We start from the raw sequence: 18265 nt of genomic DNA, 5'->3' as shown, positions 1-18265 counted from the left end.
TAGTTATTTAAAAGTATTAAGTATATTTTAGCATCTTTAGAGTAACAAAGTTGGTAAAAAAAAGCTGAAAACAAGCCAAAAATTAAGGCCTCGAAACAAAGTTCTATTTACAAATTATATATCTTGCATTCCAAGTCTGAGGACAACAAACTGTGCAGCCTTGAACCATTCTGGGTCCCAAAACTGGCCAGTTTATCCATCTTTCACAATAGTGACTTCGTGATCATCACATTTTCTGATGTTGTATACAAAACGGTTGGTTATGTTTTATTAGCTTTTTTGTAAAGAACATATTTGTTAATGTTGGAAACACTCCTTTACTTTTGGGAGACCACTCACTAGAACCATCATTAAGAACAGCTCTTTAAATTAATGAGATGACTGTCACTTTAAAAATACTATCTTTTAAAAAAATAAATAAACAATTGCACAAACTAATATTGGATTATCACCCATGTTCTACCTCTACTTTAACTACAGACAGATTAAAAATGCAAACACAAATTTGCCCTAATAGATACAAATATAGCTATTTCTACAAGTGCCCTTTGTCCTGCTATGTAACATCTATAAAATACAATTCATAAGAATGTTCATTTCCCATCCTTCTCTCACCATGTAGTATTTTTGGTAGCTCTTCTCTTTTGCTAGATAGCAAGGGCTAGTTTAGATTAGGAAAAAAGGTGTGTGTTTTTGTTTTTTTAAACTGGGCTAGCTAATGTGTTTGGAAATACCACTTACCACCTAGACCTTGCCTTCATCAGGAAAACCATACATTTTTATCCTATTCGGTAACAAACATGATAAAATCCTAATGTAGAAGGGAAGCTTCTATTTTAACATGTTGGCTGGTAGGGGTCAACTGTAGAACTTACAAGGAACCTAAGCAGGGGTTCTCACAAGCAATTTTTTGGTGGCCGCTCTGACAATTTTTCCTAAAATACTCAATTAACTTTAGGAAAAACAAATAAATATGCACATATACATGTCCAAATCACTATAATTTATTTATGGAAGGTTTTTTCACAGACTCAATAATAAAAATCATGTACAGTTTTCTCTGTTCTTTACTGGACCTAAACAGAATAGAAAAAAAAGAACGTGCTTTGCATGTTCTTGTCCCTTCGTGCTGGTTTCTTTTGCTTTTTTCGGTTGCTTTTTTAAAGTCTTGCTAGCTAGTAAGTCTCTTTCTGTGAAAAGTGATATTTGTATTTTGTTAATATAAAACTTTTCACAGCAGCCGACTCGCTAGCTAGCAGGAAGGCAGTGAAAAGTGATATAAAACATACAAATATCACTTTTCACAACAGACAAAGTCACTGGCAAGCCAGGACAAATTAAGCCCTGGATGAGGTGGTGGGTAGGGAGGTAGCTCTGGGCCAAGGGTGATGGGAGGAGGAGTCTGGGGACAGACAACGCAGTGGAGGCCAGCGGTAATGTGGGGGGTGGTGAGCTTGGGGCCATCAGTCACTGCTGCATGGCTGAGGGCCAGAACTGAATTGCGTGGCCCCATGGGTGGAGTACGAAACCTTGTGGCTAGGAGTCAGAGCTCACTGCCGGAGCTCAGAGCCAGAGGAGGCAACGGGTGGGGGGTGAGCCTGGGACCAGGGCAGGGGTCAGGGCTCAAAGCCCATGGCTAGAGGATGGAGCTGCCGCCACACAGCTGGAGCCTGCCACCCACACCCCCAGGTCTGAAGCCCACACCCCACCACCTGCCTGCTCCTCTAGCGTTTGTGGCTCCAGAGGGGGACAGGGCCCCACCCCTGCTGGCAGCCCTGCTGACAGCCCTGGTGGGGCCACTTCTTTGCCACCCGGCCCCAGGAAGCTGTGGCAGCATGAAAAGTCCCTTGAGAAATGCTGACTCCTAGGGTTTACCTTGGCTGGCTAACGCATGCTAAAACACAAACTGCCATGTCTACACTAGGATTTTAACATGTGTTAGTTAACATTTTTAACACACACAAACACACAAGAAAGTGTACATGTGTTTTATCACCTTAAAAATTGTGTTAGCTGCCATGCTCTACTCTGGGCTTCCCTCTGGTTAGACCAATGAGCTAACAAGATTTTAAAGGTGTTAAACTGCTTCTACTCTAGATGCTAAGTAGTGTTTCAAACTGTGGACTGGTTTACACTAGAAAATTAGATTGACCCAGCAACATTGCTCTGGGGTGTGAAAAATCCACAACCTTGAGCAACATACTTAAGCCAACCTAAGCCTCTGTGTAGACAGTGCTAGGTCGATGGACGAATTCTTTCTTCGACCCCCATACTGTCTCATGGGAAGGTGGACTGCCTATGCCAACAGAAAAACCCTTCCCATAAGCATAGGTAGTGTCTACCCTGAAGTGTAGAGTGGCGCAGCTACAGTTGTGTCTCTCTAGCATTTCAATTGTAGACAAGCCCCATGTTAGCAATGCACGAGTGCTAATGTTCATCGGATTACCCACCAGGTCCCTCAAAGTCTTTTTCAGTCACTACTTCCCAAGACAGAGTACTCCATCCTGTAAGTATGGCCTACACTCTTTATTCTTAGATGTATGACTTTACTGAAATGCATCTTGTTTGCCTATGCCCAGCTTACCAAGCAATCCAGATACCTCTGTATCAGTGACCTGTCCTCTTCATTATTTGCCACTTCCCCAATCTGTGTGTCATCTGCAAACGTTATCAGTTATGATATTACGTTTTATTGATGAAAATGTTAAATAGCGTTGGGCTATGAACAGATTCCTGTGGAATCCCTCTAGAAACACACCATTTGATTCCCCTTTTACAATCATATTTTTAGACCTAACAGTTAGCCTATTTTTAATTCATTTAATATGTGCCATGTTGATTTTGCATCTTTCTAATTTCTTAAATCAAAACGTCATGCAGTTCCAAGTAAAATGCCCGACAGAAGTCTAAGTGTTCTATATTAACCAAATTTGTATTCTCACAAAAAAAGAGATATGAAGTTTGACAACATATATTTCCACAAACCCAAGCAGACAGGCATTAATTACATAACCTTCCTCAAATTCATTAAGTTCCATATCAGCTGTCCATTATTTTGCCCGGAAGAGATGTCAGACTGGCTGGCCTAAATTACTCAGGTTATCCTGTTTACTCTGTCATAATATCAGTACAACATTAGCTTTCTTCTGGTCCTCTGGAACTTCCCCAGTGTTGCAATAGTTACTGAAAGTCAATATTAACAGTCCAGAGAGCTCGTTGGACAACTCTTTTAGAACACTTGGAAGCAAGTCATCGCACCTGCTGATTTAAAAATATCTAACTTTGCTAGCTGCTGTTTAAGATCTTCCTGAGTTACTGTTGGAATGGAAAGTATTTCATCATGATATAAAATACCTCATCTGGCTTTTTCCTAAATACAGATCAAAAACATCTGTTGAACATTTCTGACTTTTATTACTGACAATTCTACCATTTCCATCTAGTAAAGTACTACTGTTAGGATTCTTTTTGTTCCTAATATAATTAAATAACTCCCTATTGTCCTTAACTCTGCTAGTCATAGATTTGTGTCCTTTTGGTTTCCTTATCTATTTTCTAAAATTCCTACTTTCCTGGTCACATTAATTGCTCTCAGCTTTTCCTTCCTTCCATTCTCTCCCTCTCACACACAATCTTCTTTCAGACCTCATTTCCAAGTCAGGTTCGTGTTCTGTTGTGGTTGTTTGTTTTTAAAAAAGCGTAGCCTTCTTTCACAATTGTGGATTTTTGGTCATCTAGTAAAATGTTCTCAAACAATTGCCAGTTACCATTGACTTTTTTTTTGTTTAAATTATCTCCTAGCTGTTCTGGCTCAATTGTTTTTAGCCTTGTGAAATTTCTCTTTTAAGGCACCACATACATATATATTATTCATTTGGACCTGAATCTTTTTGCACATCACAAACAATCAAATCATCATCATTTTGCACCTTCGTTTATACCACCTTGAATGTAGTTTTAACTAAATCAGAAAAAAGCCACTCTTACACCTGATCAGGAGTGTTCAGACAGGGAACTACACTGGTATAATTATACTAGTGTAACTTCCCAGGTAGATAAACCTCTAGTCTAGACAAAGCCCTAGAGCCTGCAATTACTATACTAGTATTTGTTACTGCTAATATACCTATAATGGAAAAGCTCCCATACCACTAGAATCCGTTTTAGAGGCTTATAATTCTGTGTGCAAAAATGTGTGACAGATTAAAATTGCAAAAAGATTTCTTTGTGAATATTTTTGTCCCACTCTTCCCTACTTTGTTCCCAATCTTTTTAAAAAATTAGTTACAGATGAACACTTTCACAACTTCAACTTGACCCAAAATGCACTGTTTGTTTAGGCACTAGAATAGCTTTGAATGGGTTTACTTTTCAAGTAAGATTTTGCAGTATTGTGTATTAATATGGACTAAGTCACTATATATTTTTTTAATATTCAGCAAACTATGCACTACACATACAATCAACACTTTCATTTAAAACAGTTTTACATTGCACCAAACCTTTTGGCCAGAATATAATTAAAAATCAAGGAAATTCAGTCCACTTGCAGAAATCTAACAGTGGATATTGTGATCTTACATAATATACGTGCAATACCTAGACATACTAGTGAGAGTGAATGACAGAGTGACAGCCTTAACTCTGAATTTCCTTGATTTTTTTCAGTCCGTAACATACTTTCAGTGGTTACAGTAACAGTTTAAAATTAAAACTGTTCTAATAGAAGGTTTTCTTTACTGGGAGCAATACTTCCACTCTTTTTACATTGCTTGCATTTATTTTTTATCAATTTTATGTAACAGACACTTCGCCTGCTGCAACCACGCTACTTTATGAAAAATACATATGCAAAGTAGTGGTTACTACCAAAATGGCTTGTGAGCCACATCATTCCCGCAGATGCCTCCAATGTCAAAGTGGGGAAGACAGATTAAAAATTGTCCTAAGTTTAGATCACCAAATTAGCATGTCTGCTATGTGGTATCCTCTGGTACAGTAAACCAGAAGGATCTAGGTTTCTCGAGCCAGTTTCCCACCTCTTGTGAATGCTAAACATCGATTACATTACATTTGCAACTTTAGAGCTTGATTTCTGAATTTTCCTAGGCTTTTTATTTTCCAAAGAGAAAGTACTATGTGATTACGTATTGAAATAAACACTTAGGGCTTGTCTACACTTCAGGTTATGTCAGTATAATTTATGTTGCTCACAGGTGTGAATAAGCCATCTCCCGAGCAATGTAATGTAGAGCGCTTTGAGTTAAACCAGCCTTCGGAGAGCGCAGTAGGGAAACTGCTGCAGTCTGTCCACACTGACAGCTTCAAGTGCACTAGCGTGGCTACATTTGCAGCATTTGCAGCGGCATTGGGAGCAGTGCATTGTGGGCAGCTATCCCAGCATGCAAGTGATTGCAACGTGCTTTTCAAATGGGGGTGGGGTGGAGTGTGTTGTGTGTATGTGGGGGGAGAGAGAGTGGGTTTTTGGGGGGCTGAGAGCACGTCAGCATGCTGTCTTGTAAGTTCAGACAGCAGCAGACCCCCCTCCCTTCCTCTCGCGCCCCCCCCCTCCCCACAGCGTTCCACACTAATGGTTGCTTTGTCTTGGAGCAGATAAGCAGCCGGCTGTCAGAAACGGAGCTTTCAAAGGGCATCTGTGCATTCCTGCAGCGATTCAAAAACAATGACAAGAGTGGCCACTTGAACTTACGGGGATTATGTGACGTTTCCGGAGGCTGATCAGAGCGCAGTAATGCAACACCTTCATGCATACTGACGCCGCGGCACTCCAGCAGGGGGAGCAGCAAATGTTATTCCACTCGCTGAGGTGGAGTACCAGCAGAGCTGTAGCCACGGAGTCAGAGCACTCTCTGTGCCTTGCCAGCGTGGACGGGTAGTGAGCTAGTGCATCCGGAGCTCCTTTATTGCGCTGTAACTAGCGAGTGTAGCCAAGCCCTAAGTTACACTAACCTAAGTGCCAGTGTAGACAATGCTATGTCGGTGGGAGAGCTTCTCCTGCCAACATAGCTACTGCTTCTTGAGGAGGTAGTTTTATTATGCCAATGGGAGAACTCTCTCCTGTCAGCAGACAGCATCTTCACCAGATGCGCTACAGCAATGCAACGGCACCAGTGCAGCTGTAGCGCTTCTAGTGAAGACTAGCACTCAAGGTATTTCCATGCAGCCTTCAGCAGCAAGCCTCCCAGCCCAGGTCAACAGACCTGGGCTCGCAAGCTCGTGCTACCATGCTAAAGGTACAAATGTAGACAATGAAGCTTGGACTACAGCCTGGACTCTAAAACCTAGAGAGGGGTGTGGACTTCAGAGCCCAAGCTGCAACTTCAAAGCACTGTCTAATGCAGCTATTTTTAGCACAACTTTGTTGATCTGGGCTGGTAGGCTTGATTCTGTGGGAGGTATAAAGACATCACAAAGAATGTTTGGTTCAATGTTCTGTATCTCTATGTGATCAGACATACACATTAATAACTGAAATAAATACTACACAATGCCTTCTTATTTCAGTGTATGGTTATTGAGATACTTCTATATTTATATTAGAAAGGGTAATTACTTGCTACAGAGTTCACTGTGCTATTTTAACCATTTCAGTTGTCAACCAGTTTCTTCCCTCTCCACCGCACCCCATTTAGAAATCTTTCCACGGTGTTACTATAGGTATTTATTTGGTTTTTTTTTTTTTTTTATGTGAACCATTTAAGCAAAGAACAGAAACATAAACCTGCAAGTAACCTATGCCAAAAATCTACATTATAATTGAAGGGCAAAACAAAACAGAAGTAACATGAAAGAGCATAACTCACAATGTTATCATTAGTTGTAAGATATTTTGTGAGATTCTTTGGAAGTTTCTCTCAAGACAGTTTTTGGAAGGTTAATGAAATCTGTAGCATGTTGATAGCTGTTTCAGTACGGTTAGTAAACAGACAAGTATTGATTCACTTACTGTATGTACTAGTTGAGGTACAATTAACTACTGCACTTTTCATAAAGAAGAAAATGATCATTTTGGGTAACAGCACCATTACTCGCAGGACCTTTACACACCTCCGTCTCTCCCTGACCTCTGACGTGGAGGACACAGTGCCAGAAGTAGTTGTAGTCATGGTTGTGGTAGTAGCTGTAGCATTTACAACAGATGGCGCAACAGGAACGGTCACTGCTGTAGGAACATTGTCCTTTTCTTTCTCAGTACTATCCTCAGCCCACAAACGATTTGAGGTACTATCGCATCACAAGCAGCAACACAAAAAAGAGAAAAGGAAACGCTAAACAATGAAAGCACTTTACTAAACAGCTGATAACATGTAAGTTGAGGGATGGATTTTTTTAAAATAACAAATGGAGAAATGTCTCTGCTATGAAATATGAAGCTCACCTGGAGCCATTAAATTAGATAAATTCAAAGTTAAACAGTTCACACTGCTTGAACTTCATTATTCTTTACCCTTCTAGCATTCAATTTATTCTTTCACAGACATGCATAGCTGCCACTTTAAAGCGAAAGCCAACACAATTATTTTTGAGCCGAATTGTATATGTTTCAACAAATTTAACAGGAAAATGAAAAAATCCAGAGCCCCATGACCTACTGAACAAAACAAGCATGCACATACATAAGCACAGAGTCCATCTGACAAGAAGTGTGTTGATGCCCTTACCTGCTTTGTACACCTGCTGAAGTAGAACCCGTTGTAATCTTTGTAGTAGTGTTTGTGCTGGAAAGCAGGCTTTTCTGAAGACCAGCTGAAGAGGTAACTGTTGGTGCTGATGTAGTACTTGGAACATGAGAACTAATCAAGTCATCTTGTCTTCTTCCAAAGGAGCCACTGAGGGCGAGAGGTATTTACATAGGATGTGTTTGTATCATTTATATGTGTACATAAAGATGTCAAAGCTACGAAGTGACTAATTAAAACACGAGCTCATCTCAGACACATTTTTTGGGCAAAAGGAACATTTTCAAATTGGAAATGCATTCTTATTTCCCTTGACTCAGCCCCTCTTTCAGCCTCCGATGCTGTAACCTGAGAGTCATCCTTAATCCTGGACTTTTCTTCTGCTACTCAGGCAGATTTGGAGACAGAGTATCACCACCCCATAGGCTTACATATATGTAGTTGTGTTTCAATTGCCTCTGCCGAAGTCCTCATCATTATCTTCACTGCCTCATTCTTCGACTATTGCATCACTCATCTCAATGGATTCTCCAATATCCATACACACAGATGCCAGCAACATTCTCAGTTATTCAAATTTTTAAGCTCTCTGCGGATTTGCTCCGTCTTAGCTCAGAAACATTATGCCATTCTATTTCTAACTCTTAGGAACACTCCCTCTTCCATCTCCATTTTTCAAGGTGTAGAGAGGAAAAGGAGGTCAAGAGGAAGAAAAGAACACAAAGGTTCCCACACAACTGGCCCTGAACTTCTCATTCTGCATAGCAGAGTTGAAAGCACTGTGATTGGATATGCTTTTTCTGTAACTGAACTTAGTAGCTCCATAGCCTCATGGGCTCTACAGACTGTCACACTATTGCAAAACAGTAGCATGAGTGCTGTCAGTTTGCCATCACTACTCTGGATTTTTTATTCTTCTACTGCTGTTAAATTTGCATACAGAGAAACCTATGATAAAAGAACATAGAAGTTGTACATTAAGAATGCAGGAATTACCAACTTAATGTTGCACACAGAATCTTAACTCTACCTCTTGTGCAGATGGATTATAATACAGTCTTCAGCTGCATGATCTCATGCAATTTCTCAAGCAATAGCAATATAGGTGTCACATTCTGATTTGTTTACTGGCCCCTTTGGGATGCCTGAATTTCACAAAAGGGGCCAGAAAGCAGCCAGAGCTGCCCATCTTAGAATGCTGCTAGTGTGGGGAGCTCTCAAATGGCACCGAGCTGGCACACTGAGGCCCCACTCAGCCCTGGTGTGGGAACCCTGTGGGATCACAGCAGGAAGGCAGAAGCTGGAACAGCAACCAGGCTGCTTTAAATTACGCTGAGGCTTAAAGCAAGCAGATCCTCCCTGAGATTCAGTGAGCTGTAATCAAACCAGCTCCTTGAGAGACCCCACTGCAGCTCTGTGCAACAGAGAATTTAAGCCACAATACAGAGGCTTTTTCAACAACTTAAAATATACGTGTGCAGCATCATGCTGTATTCTATGTTTGCCAGAGAACCAAAGTCCATTATTTCTAGCCCCTCCCTTCAGTCCTTCTCCCACTGTAACACTCACTCCAGCTTTATTTTTTTTAAGCCAGCAACAGTATCAAAACATGCACATAATGAATTTAAGCAAGCACATAATATTACTGTAACCCTCATTCACCGCCCCTATCCCCCAACTGTTTGCTACTCCAACTAGCTGTACTATGTTTAGCATTAAATTGTAAGTGTTCTTGGGTGAGGAACTATGTCTTACTTATTCTCTAAAGAGTTTACTATACTTTAGGCACTGGACAGATTAATAAATACTATTACTAGTAGTATATAATTAACCACTTTTAACCATACTACAGATAACTGTAATAGTGAACAAATTGAAAATTTGTTGGTGTAGATGTAATAAGACACCTAAGTCTGAAGTTAAATAAGATTCACAGTTAGCTGTCTTACCACTGAATTGCACCTGAGGAAGGATGAGCTGCTCCATTAATAAAGTATGCCTAAAAGAGATGACTAAACATTTAAGTATTCAATGATACACCAGACTGGGTAAAATTTTCAAGAATGCCTAAATGTTTTAGCAAAAAGAAAAGGAGTACTTGTGGCACCTTAGAGACCAACAAATTTATTTGAGCATAAGCTTTCGTGAGCTACAGCTTACTTCATCGGATGCATTCAGTGGAAAATAAGTGAGCTGTAGCTCACGAAAGCTTATGCTCAAATAAATTTGTTAGTCTCTAAGGTGCCACAAGTCCTCCTTTTCTTTTTGTGAATACATGGCTGCTACTTTGAAACCTGTCATAAATGATTTAGAAGGTCAAGTTTGGTTTTCAAAAGTGAGTTAGGCTCTTTGACTTTCAGTGAGGCGTAGGCTCCAATGGTGCTTAAACCACTGTTGAAAACAGGACTCTGGATAACATTTTCAAAAGCATCTATGATCATAAAAACAGTGCAAGTAAAAAAGAATTAAAAGATATTAGAAAGCGTTACATGAATAGGTCAGATATAGAAAAAGCTGATTGCATATGAGAAATAGCATTAAAACTATATAATAATGCAGATGCACAAAGGTTGCTCCTACAACCCTAACTCTGACATTTCCCAACTGCTAAGATTATGCAACCTTTGTCTTTAATTTTTTTTTAAATGGAATTTAAGATTTTTCTTCTTTTCTTTTAAAGAAAAACATCGAAGATATACTCTATAATATGGAACTATTCAGCTACACACTATTGGAATCATTGATTTGCATCTTAGGATATGTCTACACTACCCGCCAGACAGTGATCGATCCAGTGGGGGTCGATTTATTGCATCTAGTCTAAACGCAATAAATCGATCCCCGAGCACTCTTCCGTCGATTCCTGTAATCCACTGCTGCGAGAGGTGCAGGCGGAGTCGACGGGGGAGCAGCAGCAGTTGACTCACAGCGGTGAAGACACCACGGTAAGTCGATCTAAGTACGTTGAGTTGCGTAACTTAGATCGATCCCCGCCCCGAGTGTAGACCAGGGCTTAGTGACAAAGAAAAAGGCTCTGAAGGAGTACACCTCACCAGCTTTTGCCCCATTAGCATGTTTCAGCGTGAAGTTAGTTACCCATATATCCATGGGTAGAACTATAAACTTTATATGCTTATGGCCCAATCATACGAACACTTACTGACGTGAGTAAATTTACTCACATGAGTAGTCCCATCAGTGGAATTACGCAGCTGAGTAAAGTTATTCATGTGTATGTTTGCAGGACTTGGCCCTTTGTGAGAAAACTCTGTACAATGTATACTGTGATAAAGGAGAGTTATTTTCAATGGAGTCAAATCTTATTCATATCAAAAACCTTCTTTTAAAAAAAAAAGAATTAAGAGCAGGCATGTCTATATTCTATGAAGGCTGCAAAGTGGCCAGGCCTAATTTTAAAATAGTTCCATCCCTAGGAATATTGGCATAAGAACTTTGTCAAAAAAAAAAAAAAATCACAATTTTTCTACCCTACCATCTTCAAACTTACAAGAAGAGGCTGAACCATTTTATTTTAATATTTAAAAAATAGTCACATAGTATTTGGATAATTTCCCAAATGTGGGAAATTTCAACCTAATTCCAGGTACCTAGGAAAGACTGAAAAAACAGGATGGCAGAATGGAAATATTTATGCAACTTTAACTATAGTAGTTACTGCTACTCCTACTTCACATGCACAACTCTAAGCTGGTTTGTAAAATCATGTTTAGAAAAAATAATGGTTTGTGAAACAAGTAATTGGGGGAGGTGGTGTTTTTTAAGAATGAACTTATGCTGCAAGGATTTTAACTTCTCTTCCTTTAGGAGTCTCTCTTGGCATTACTTTGGAATTACTCTTTTTTTAATCATAAAAGAGAAACTGACATCTTTATGGTGGCAATGTTTACTTGAAAACTGTCCTTGTAGGGTAAAAAAATGCATTAATCATTTAATAGTTTTTCTTAAACACAAGCTAACAATTTGTTCACTTATTCTGCTGAAAGCAATACACATGGTCACAGCCCTTACCTTTTTTGATAACTTGTATTTAGTGATGTAGGTCCTTCATTCAAGTTGTTTTTCTTGACATCTTCCTCCCATTTTCTTCTTGTGTAAGAACCACTACTACGTATTGAGCTAGCAGATGAATCCCTGTAAAAGGATTGTATTTGTGTAAGGCTTGTATTAGTGATAGTTTTGTTTGTTTCTTTAAAGGGGGTTGCAGAAGAGAGGAAAAATAGATGATTGGGACTTGAGACAGTAAGTGTACCTGTGCAGACAGCAATAAAATTACCTTTTAGTTAGCAAATTCCAAAGCTCCTATCGATAGATTACTATATCTAATTATGTTAATACTGATATATATATATATATATTATATAAAAGAAACACATGGATGAAAGGAGACTATGGAAGAGAAGGGAAACCAGAAATAGCAAATTAATAGTCATCTTTTACATGTTGATATCATTGCCTTTTTCTTCTCATGACAGGGGCAAGAATCTCCCACAATGCTACTGGGACACCATAATGCAGTCAAGGGAAAACTACTTACCTTTAATTTTGCTTCTCCAAAGCCAGTCTCCAAGGATTTCTCATTCTTGGGAGTATCTCCCCTGGTTCAAAAGATATTTTGCCCTTTGAGCCACTGGTAATGTGGGCTAGCAGGCACTGTGGCCTACAAGGTCCACCATCCGGTGGACTGCCATGTGACATTATCTATCACCTATCACTACCTAAGTCCCTAGGAATTTCCAACCAAATCTTGCAGTGCATAGGAAGCACAGGCTCCCCCAAAACAAGTCAATTTGAAACTTTACCATGAAAATTAATAAACAAATCAGTTTGTTTTTGTATTTAAAAATTTAATTGAATAAAAGTCCAGGGAAAAGAAAAGAAAAGAAAAGTCTACCCCATAGACAAAGTAAAAGAGTGGGAAAAAGACCTGTGAAATTATGTCCAGGGCGCCAAGTACTCCTTTATTCCACAAATTTACCCTTTGCTGCAGAAATGAGCTTCAGAATCTCACCTGTCACCTTTAAAAAAAAAATGTAGCCCTTAAGTGGCTGCAGATATAACCTTGAAAACATAAACCAATAGCGTGGTATCTCCTTGTCATTGCAGAATGCCTGTAACAATAGCTCTGAGATGTATTAACTGTCTCATTCATCTCAATGAAGGTCCTGTTGACTCCATGATTTTGCAATTGCAGAATGTGGCATTTTGCAAAATGCCAGAGAATTCTGATTTTTTGCTGTAGAATGTGTCATTCTGCTGCAGCCAGGTCCCTAACTTTTTTTTTTTTGTACACTATCTTCATGCTCTACTGGGACCTGCCTTGTAGTTGGCTCTTGTGCTTCAGCTTTCCCAACAACAGGGAGTTACTTGGATTCAAGTCCATCAGCTATAAACTGTTCTATGGAGCCAGGCAGCAGGTCAGGGAGGCAGATCTGGAGTGCAGCTTGCAGCCAAAGAATAACAATGGAGGCTGGGAGTGGGGAAGACCAGAAACCACAACTTTACTTCAACAACAAGTTGTTGGGCTGAATACAGGAATCACCAGGTTAAATTCTATAGCTTGGGGTATTTGTGAGGTCAGACTAGATGATCATAAATTTAAAGCCACAATGGATCATTAAGTGTAGGCTGGGCTGTATGGAAAACTGAATATGGGTAGCCAAGCAGATGAGCTACTGAGATTGTTACAAGCTGCTCCTTTCCCTGGCACACCTGGGGCAGGGAGAGGAGGCGGCTCTGAAGTTGGTCCCCTGGACAAGATTGCAACTTTTGTGAACCATGGAGACAGACTACCTGGACAACAAGCAAAAGTTGTTGAAATTATCATTGCTGAAAACAAACAGCAACTAATTTTGCATCAATTAATATTTTCAACTATGAGCTACAGTTGTGTGTGCAATAATGGCAAGGACGGGAATGATGTGTATTTCGTTGAGACAGAATAAATTAATATGGCAACAACATGTAGGGGTCCTACTGCAGAATTTGGACCCACAGAGCTATGAAGTAAATTGGGTCCTGTTGATAACTTTGAATAACCACAATTACAAGCAAATACTTCATCTTAAAAAAAAAAAAAAAAAAAAAAAAAAGACATCAATGCAGGAGGTTCACTCTTGGAGAACAAAGGAGCGCAAGAGAGATTCTGCCATACAGAGACTGAATTTAAGCAATATTGTTTTGTAAACGTATGCAAAGGAAAACCATGTGGCTGCCTTGTGTATGTTTTGAACTCAAACATTCTTGAGACCAGCAACCAAAATTGCTGGTTTTTAGCAGAACACCACTGCATATTAAGAGGGGTGACATGACCTTCCAAATTCCAGCTCACAGCAGTAAGATATTCAATTAGAAAGCTATTTAAAGATGGCCTTTTTCATGGTCTTATTGAAACAAGTTTGGTGGAGTTTCTAAGGCCTTTAGTGTGCTCCAAGTATTAAGTCAAGGACCTTTGACCATCAAAGGTATTGAGTAGAACCTCAACAAGAGAGTTTGAGGAAAGCATTTTCAGGACAAAGTTCCAGGAAAGTGCAAATCAAAATGAAGGCAAGGGCTCAAGTACTAAACTTCACCTCAAAAATTAGACAAAAATGGATCCAAGAAGAAAACAGCCCAAATCCAGATTTAGACGCATTTCCTGATTGCAGTCAAGGAAGAAGTGGAGCAGACATAGTGGCAGTTAGGGCATCTAACTGACTGGTAAAAGGGCATCAGTAGGCAGGGGTGGCAGGTTTGTAGAAATTTTGGTAGTGCCCAGAACCCCCCCCCCCCAAAAAAAAACTCTGCCCCTCACCTGCCTAAGGCTCTCGGAGGGAGTTTGGATGGGGGGAGGTGGTCTGGGGTGTAGGCCATGGACTGGGGATTAGGGTGCAGGAGGGGTGCAGGGTGCAGGCTATGGGAGGGGGTCTGGGGTCCAGGCTCTGGGATGGAGTTTGGGTGCAGGCTGTGGGCTGGGGCAAGGGGTGCAGGAGGGAGTGAGTGGTGCAGGCTCTGGGAAAGAGTTTGGGTGGGGGAGGGGGTCTGGGGTGCAGGCTCTGGGACAGAGTGTGGATGTAGGCTCCAGGCTGGGGCAGGGGGTGGGGGGTGCAGGAGGGGGTGAGGGGTGCAGGCTCTAAGATGGCGTTTGGGTGCAAGCTCTGGGCTGGGGATGGGGGTTTAGGAGGGGTGCAGGCTCTGGGAGGGAGTTTGGGATGGGAGGGGGTGCAGAGGGAGGGGGTGTAGGCTCTGGGAAGGAATTTGGAGATACGAGGGGGTACAGGGGTGAGGGCTGAGGATGAGAAGTCTGGGGTGTGGGAGGGGCTCAGGGCTGGGACAGAGGATTAGGGTGCGGGGGGATGAGGGCTCTGTTTGGGGTAGAGGGGTTTGGGGCCTTGGAGAGGCTCAGGGCTAGGGTGGAAGGACACGGTAAGGGCAGCCTGCCCTGCCATTAGTGAATGGGGGGGCACTAGGACCCTGCAGCAGCAGTTGATGCCGGGAGCCGGCTGACTGACAGAGCAGAGTCAGCATGAGCTGCAGGCTTTGGGGCCAGGGGAGGTGAGCGCGGGCAGCAAGTGGGGGCCGGGGGACACTTGGGGAAGCTGCGGGGGGTCGGCAGGTGGGGTCAGAGGAGAGACCTGGCCCCAAACATTGGTGGAGCTAGGCCCCTGGGCCCTGAATATTGCTGGAGCCTGGCCATCACGAGTTATAACTCGCTGCCCCTGTCAGTAGGGGTCTCATGTACTAGCGAGCCTTCACTTCCTCAGAGTTGAAAGCTCTTGAATTCAAGGAGTTCAGCCCTCTCTTCTACTGGAAGCCTAAAGAGTGAAAATCCTGTGCAGAAGTTTCTTTAAATAACGTTTTTCCATTTTGATGGAAACAAGGCAGTGATGCATGTGTGGACTATGATATCATGAACAAAATAAAAAGAATTGGCGGGAGGTAGGGGGTTTGAAAACTATGATTTATCACTTTGTACAGTGTAATTTCAGCATTCTCTCTCCAAAAAGAAAAGATGACCAATCAGAGACCCTTCTGAACTGCTATATTCTCAAAACTGTTCAGACTTTTGCAGGGCAGTTTAGAAGGATCTCTAGCTAATCTACTGATCTACAGAGACTAGATGAGCAATCAGCCTTCCCACTTCAATCCTCCATTCCAACAGGTTTACACCAGAACTTTTGCTTTTCTCACCTCATGTATGATTTCCTAGACAAGAGCAGAGCTCAGAGAGAGGGAGAAGTGGAAAGAGTCCTCAAAGGCTTTAAACAGCTATAGTGTCAGATCAGTCTGGTCTCATGGGTCTAACTACAGGCAAGGAAATCCAATAAACTTTCTTTTATAATGTCAGTAAGAGTTTTTCCTGCCAGTGTCTAGCTAGATAGAATTCTACAACTCCTACAGCCACATATAAAATGGCTAACACAAGTACAGTACTCACAAAAATATGTTGCCACAAGTCATCCTTGGAAAATATATTTGCCTCTACAAAATAAAGAAAGCCTACAACATACCACAACTTTTATATTGGAAGAAAAATGTTAGAGACATGTGATTCAATCAAAAGAGAAAGAGGATGCACTTGTAACAGCAATGTAAATATATAGAAAATACTTATTCTTTTATATGAAGGGCCTTAAGTAGCTACTACTACTATCTCAGTACATGAAAACATTTAACAACCTACTAAAATATTCTAGAGGCCTGACATCATTACAGACAATGTCTACATGATGAACTTCTAGATGTAATGTAATTTGGCACTTGAAAGTTTTTCACTAAGGAGGAAAAAACCTAATAGTGAATTTGCTGGGTAAATCTGAAACTTTCACCACAAAACTAGACTTGCATTATAATTTAAAGATAACACAGTACTGTTTGAAACAGTACTATGTTAAAGTCCACTAGGAAACCTTTAGTGAACACCAGCAGGTTCTACATGGACCGATTAATATGCCACGTTAGTGCACTTTAGAAATCACCCCCGGTTAATATGCAATATCCAACCATGCAGACAAAGCCCCCATGTAACGTCACATAAAACCAACAGAACTCTATTCTTCAAGAACCTGATGCTATTCATTTTAAAGTGACTACCAGAATATCTATACCAGCAAAATCAGCAATCATATTTCAGCAGCTGTCAGTAACACGCAGCTACAGCATGTTAAGCTGCTAGTGTGGATAGGGATCAGCCAGTTTTATGATGTCATGAAAACCTACTGTAAATTGATGGCTAAAAAACACAGCTAAAGACTTATCTAAAATAACAAATTACTTAATTCTTTTTACCAGTGCAGAGAGTGTGTTGGTTGCTAAAACATAGGTATTAATTTTGCCTGAGTAGACAAGACCTAGGGATTACAACCATTTAGTGCTTTTCCCACATATCCCTGCCCACTGTTCCTGTAAGAAGGCAACATATTGCAAATGTATAAATATTCTGTTCTGTTCTGCAACAAGACAGCAGTTGTCTTCTGACTGCAATATATTGCCTGGTTATAAGAATCAAAGTGACAGAAATAGTTTAGATTGAAGAAGGGATACTGTAATATACATGTGCACCATCCAAAATAGCTTTTACCATTAGTTTCAACTCATTCTTTTGGAGGTCCGGAGGCTAGTTTCCAAGAGATTCTGATATCAAATAACTGTGCGCATTGTTAAAAAGCAAGTTACAGTTTCAAGAGTCACCTGTTTTCTTTCTCGTCAACGTCAGATGTACTGGCCAGCCGTCTTGGTATTGTAGGTGCAACATATGCAAGTCTAGTTCCTTTATTATCCTTCTCCTTTAAGACAGAAAATTTTTTAGAAGTTAAGAATAGCTTTGTATGAGATAGTCATGACTTATAATAAAAGCTATTCAAATGTCCCTAGTTGCACTGCTGTCAAAGTTGCAAAATTATCTATGCCAATTCCAACTCTATTTATATTCCAGGTTAAATTGCACAATTAGCATCAGGCAGAAGTTAAGAACAAGCAGCAACATACTGGGAACAGCAAACTGTTCAAAGGACCCAACTGTCTTAATTTTACATCTCTTCGTTTTTCTGTTAATGGGTCTCCAAAGGTTTGGTTTTAAACAGCAGCAAATGGTAACTACCGTTTAAAGTGTTCGAGTGTTTTCCTAAAATCTGCAAACGTATTTACTCAGGACTACATGCACAAAGACATTAGAACTTGAAAAAAGGAATTACGTTACTTTGTAACAAGCAAAACCATGAAGTTATTTTTGTTCAAATATCTATGGCAAATTAGTAACAGTTTTAATAAATGCTTAATTAAAAAAGATAAAAGATTAATCTTTGTCCCCAGAATATGTGAATGAAGGGGTATAAGGAGCCTTTTTCTGTCCTCATCCCCAGCACTCTGCAGAAAGGGACAGAAACTACCACGATCCTTGCACTCCCTTCACTGCACAAGACTTTGCACGACTAGTTGTGCAAGCCTTCACAACAGTGGTAAGACCCTGCACATACACTCTTGCAACAGCTAATGAAGCTGCTCTGTGTGGAGGGAGAGGCCTGCTACGTTTTTCAAAAGACGGCACAACAGCTGCATTTCTTCTAGGG

The 18265-nt window shown here is 40.6% G+C and overlaps 1 protein-coding gene across 2 annotated transcripts in view; it reads right to left on the bottom strand.

The window, feature by feature from the left end:
* The window catches only part of PPP1R12A (protein phosphatase 1 regulatory subunit 12A), a 216381-nt gene that overhangs the window by 50929 nt on the left and 147187 nt on the right, over positions 1-18265 (bottom strand). The window contains exons 11-14 of one of the 2 annotated variants that reach the window (XM_084624136.1): positions 17388-17482; positions 11730-11852; positions 7683-7850; positions 7069-7245 (exon numbers count right to left, since the gene is read on the bottom strand). In XM_084624136.1, the coding sequence (XP_084480262.1) occupies positions 7069-7245; positions 7683-7850; positions 11730-11852; positions 17388-17482 (563 nt within the window). The remainder of the gene's footprint in view (positions 1-7068; positions 7246-7682; positions 7851-11729; positions 11853-17387; positions 17483-18265) is intronic. The other variant, XM_084624137.1, reaches the window with a different exon arrangement.

The sequence above is a fragment of the Lepidochelys olivacea genome (genome assembly GCF_965140295.1).
Source record: "Lepidochelys olivacea isolate rLepOli2 genome assembly, chromosome: 1".
NCBI lineage: Eukaryota > Metazoa > Chordata > Testudines > Cheloniidae > Lepidochelys > Lepidochelys olivacea.
This window is presented reverse-complemented; position numbering and strand designations above follow the sequence as displayed.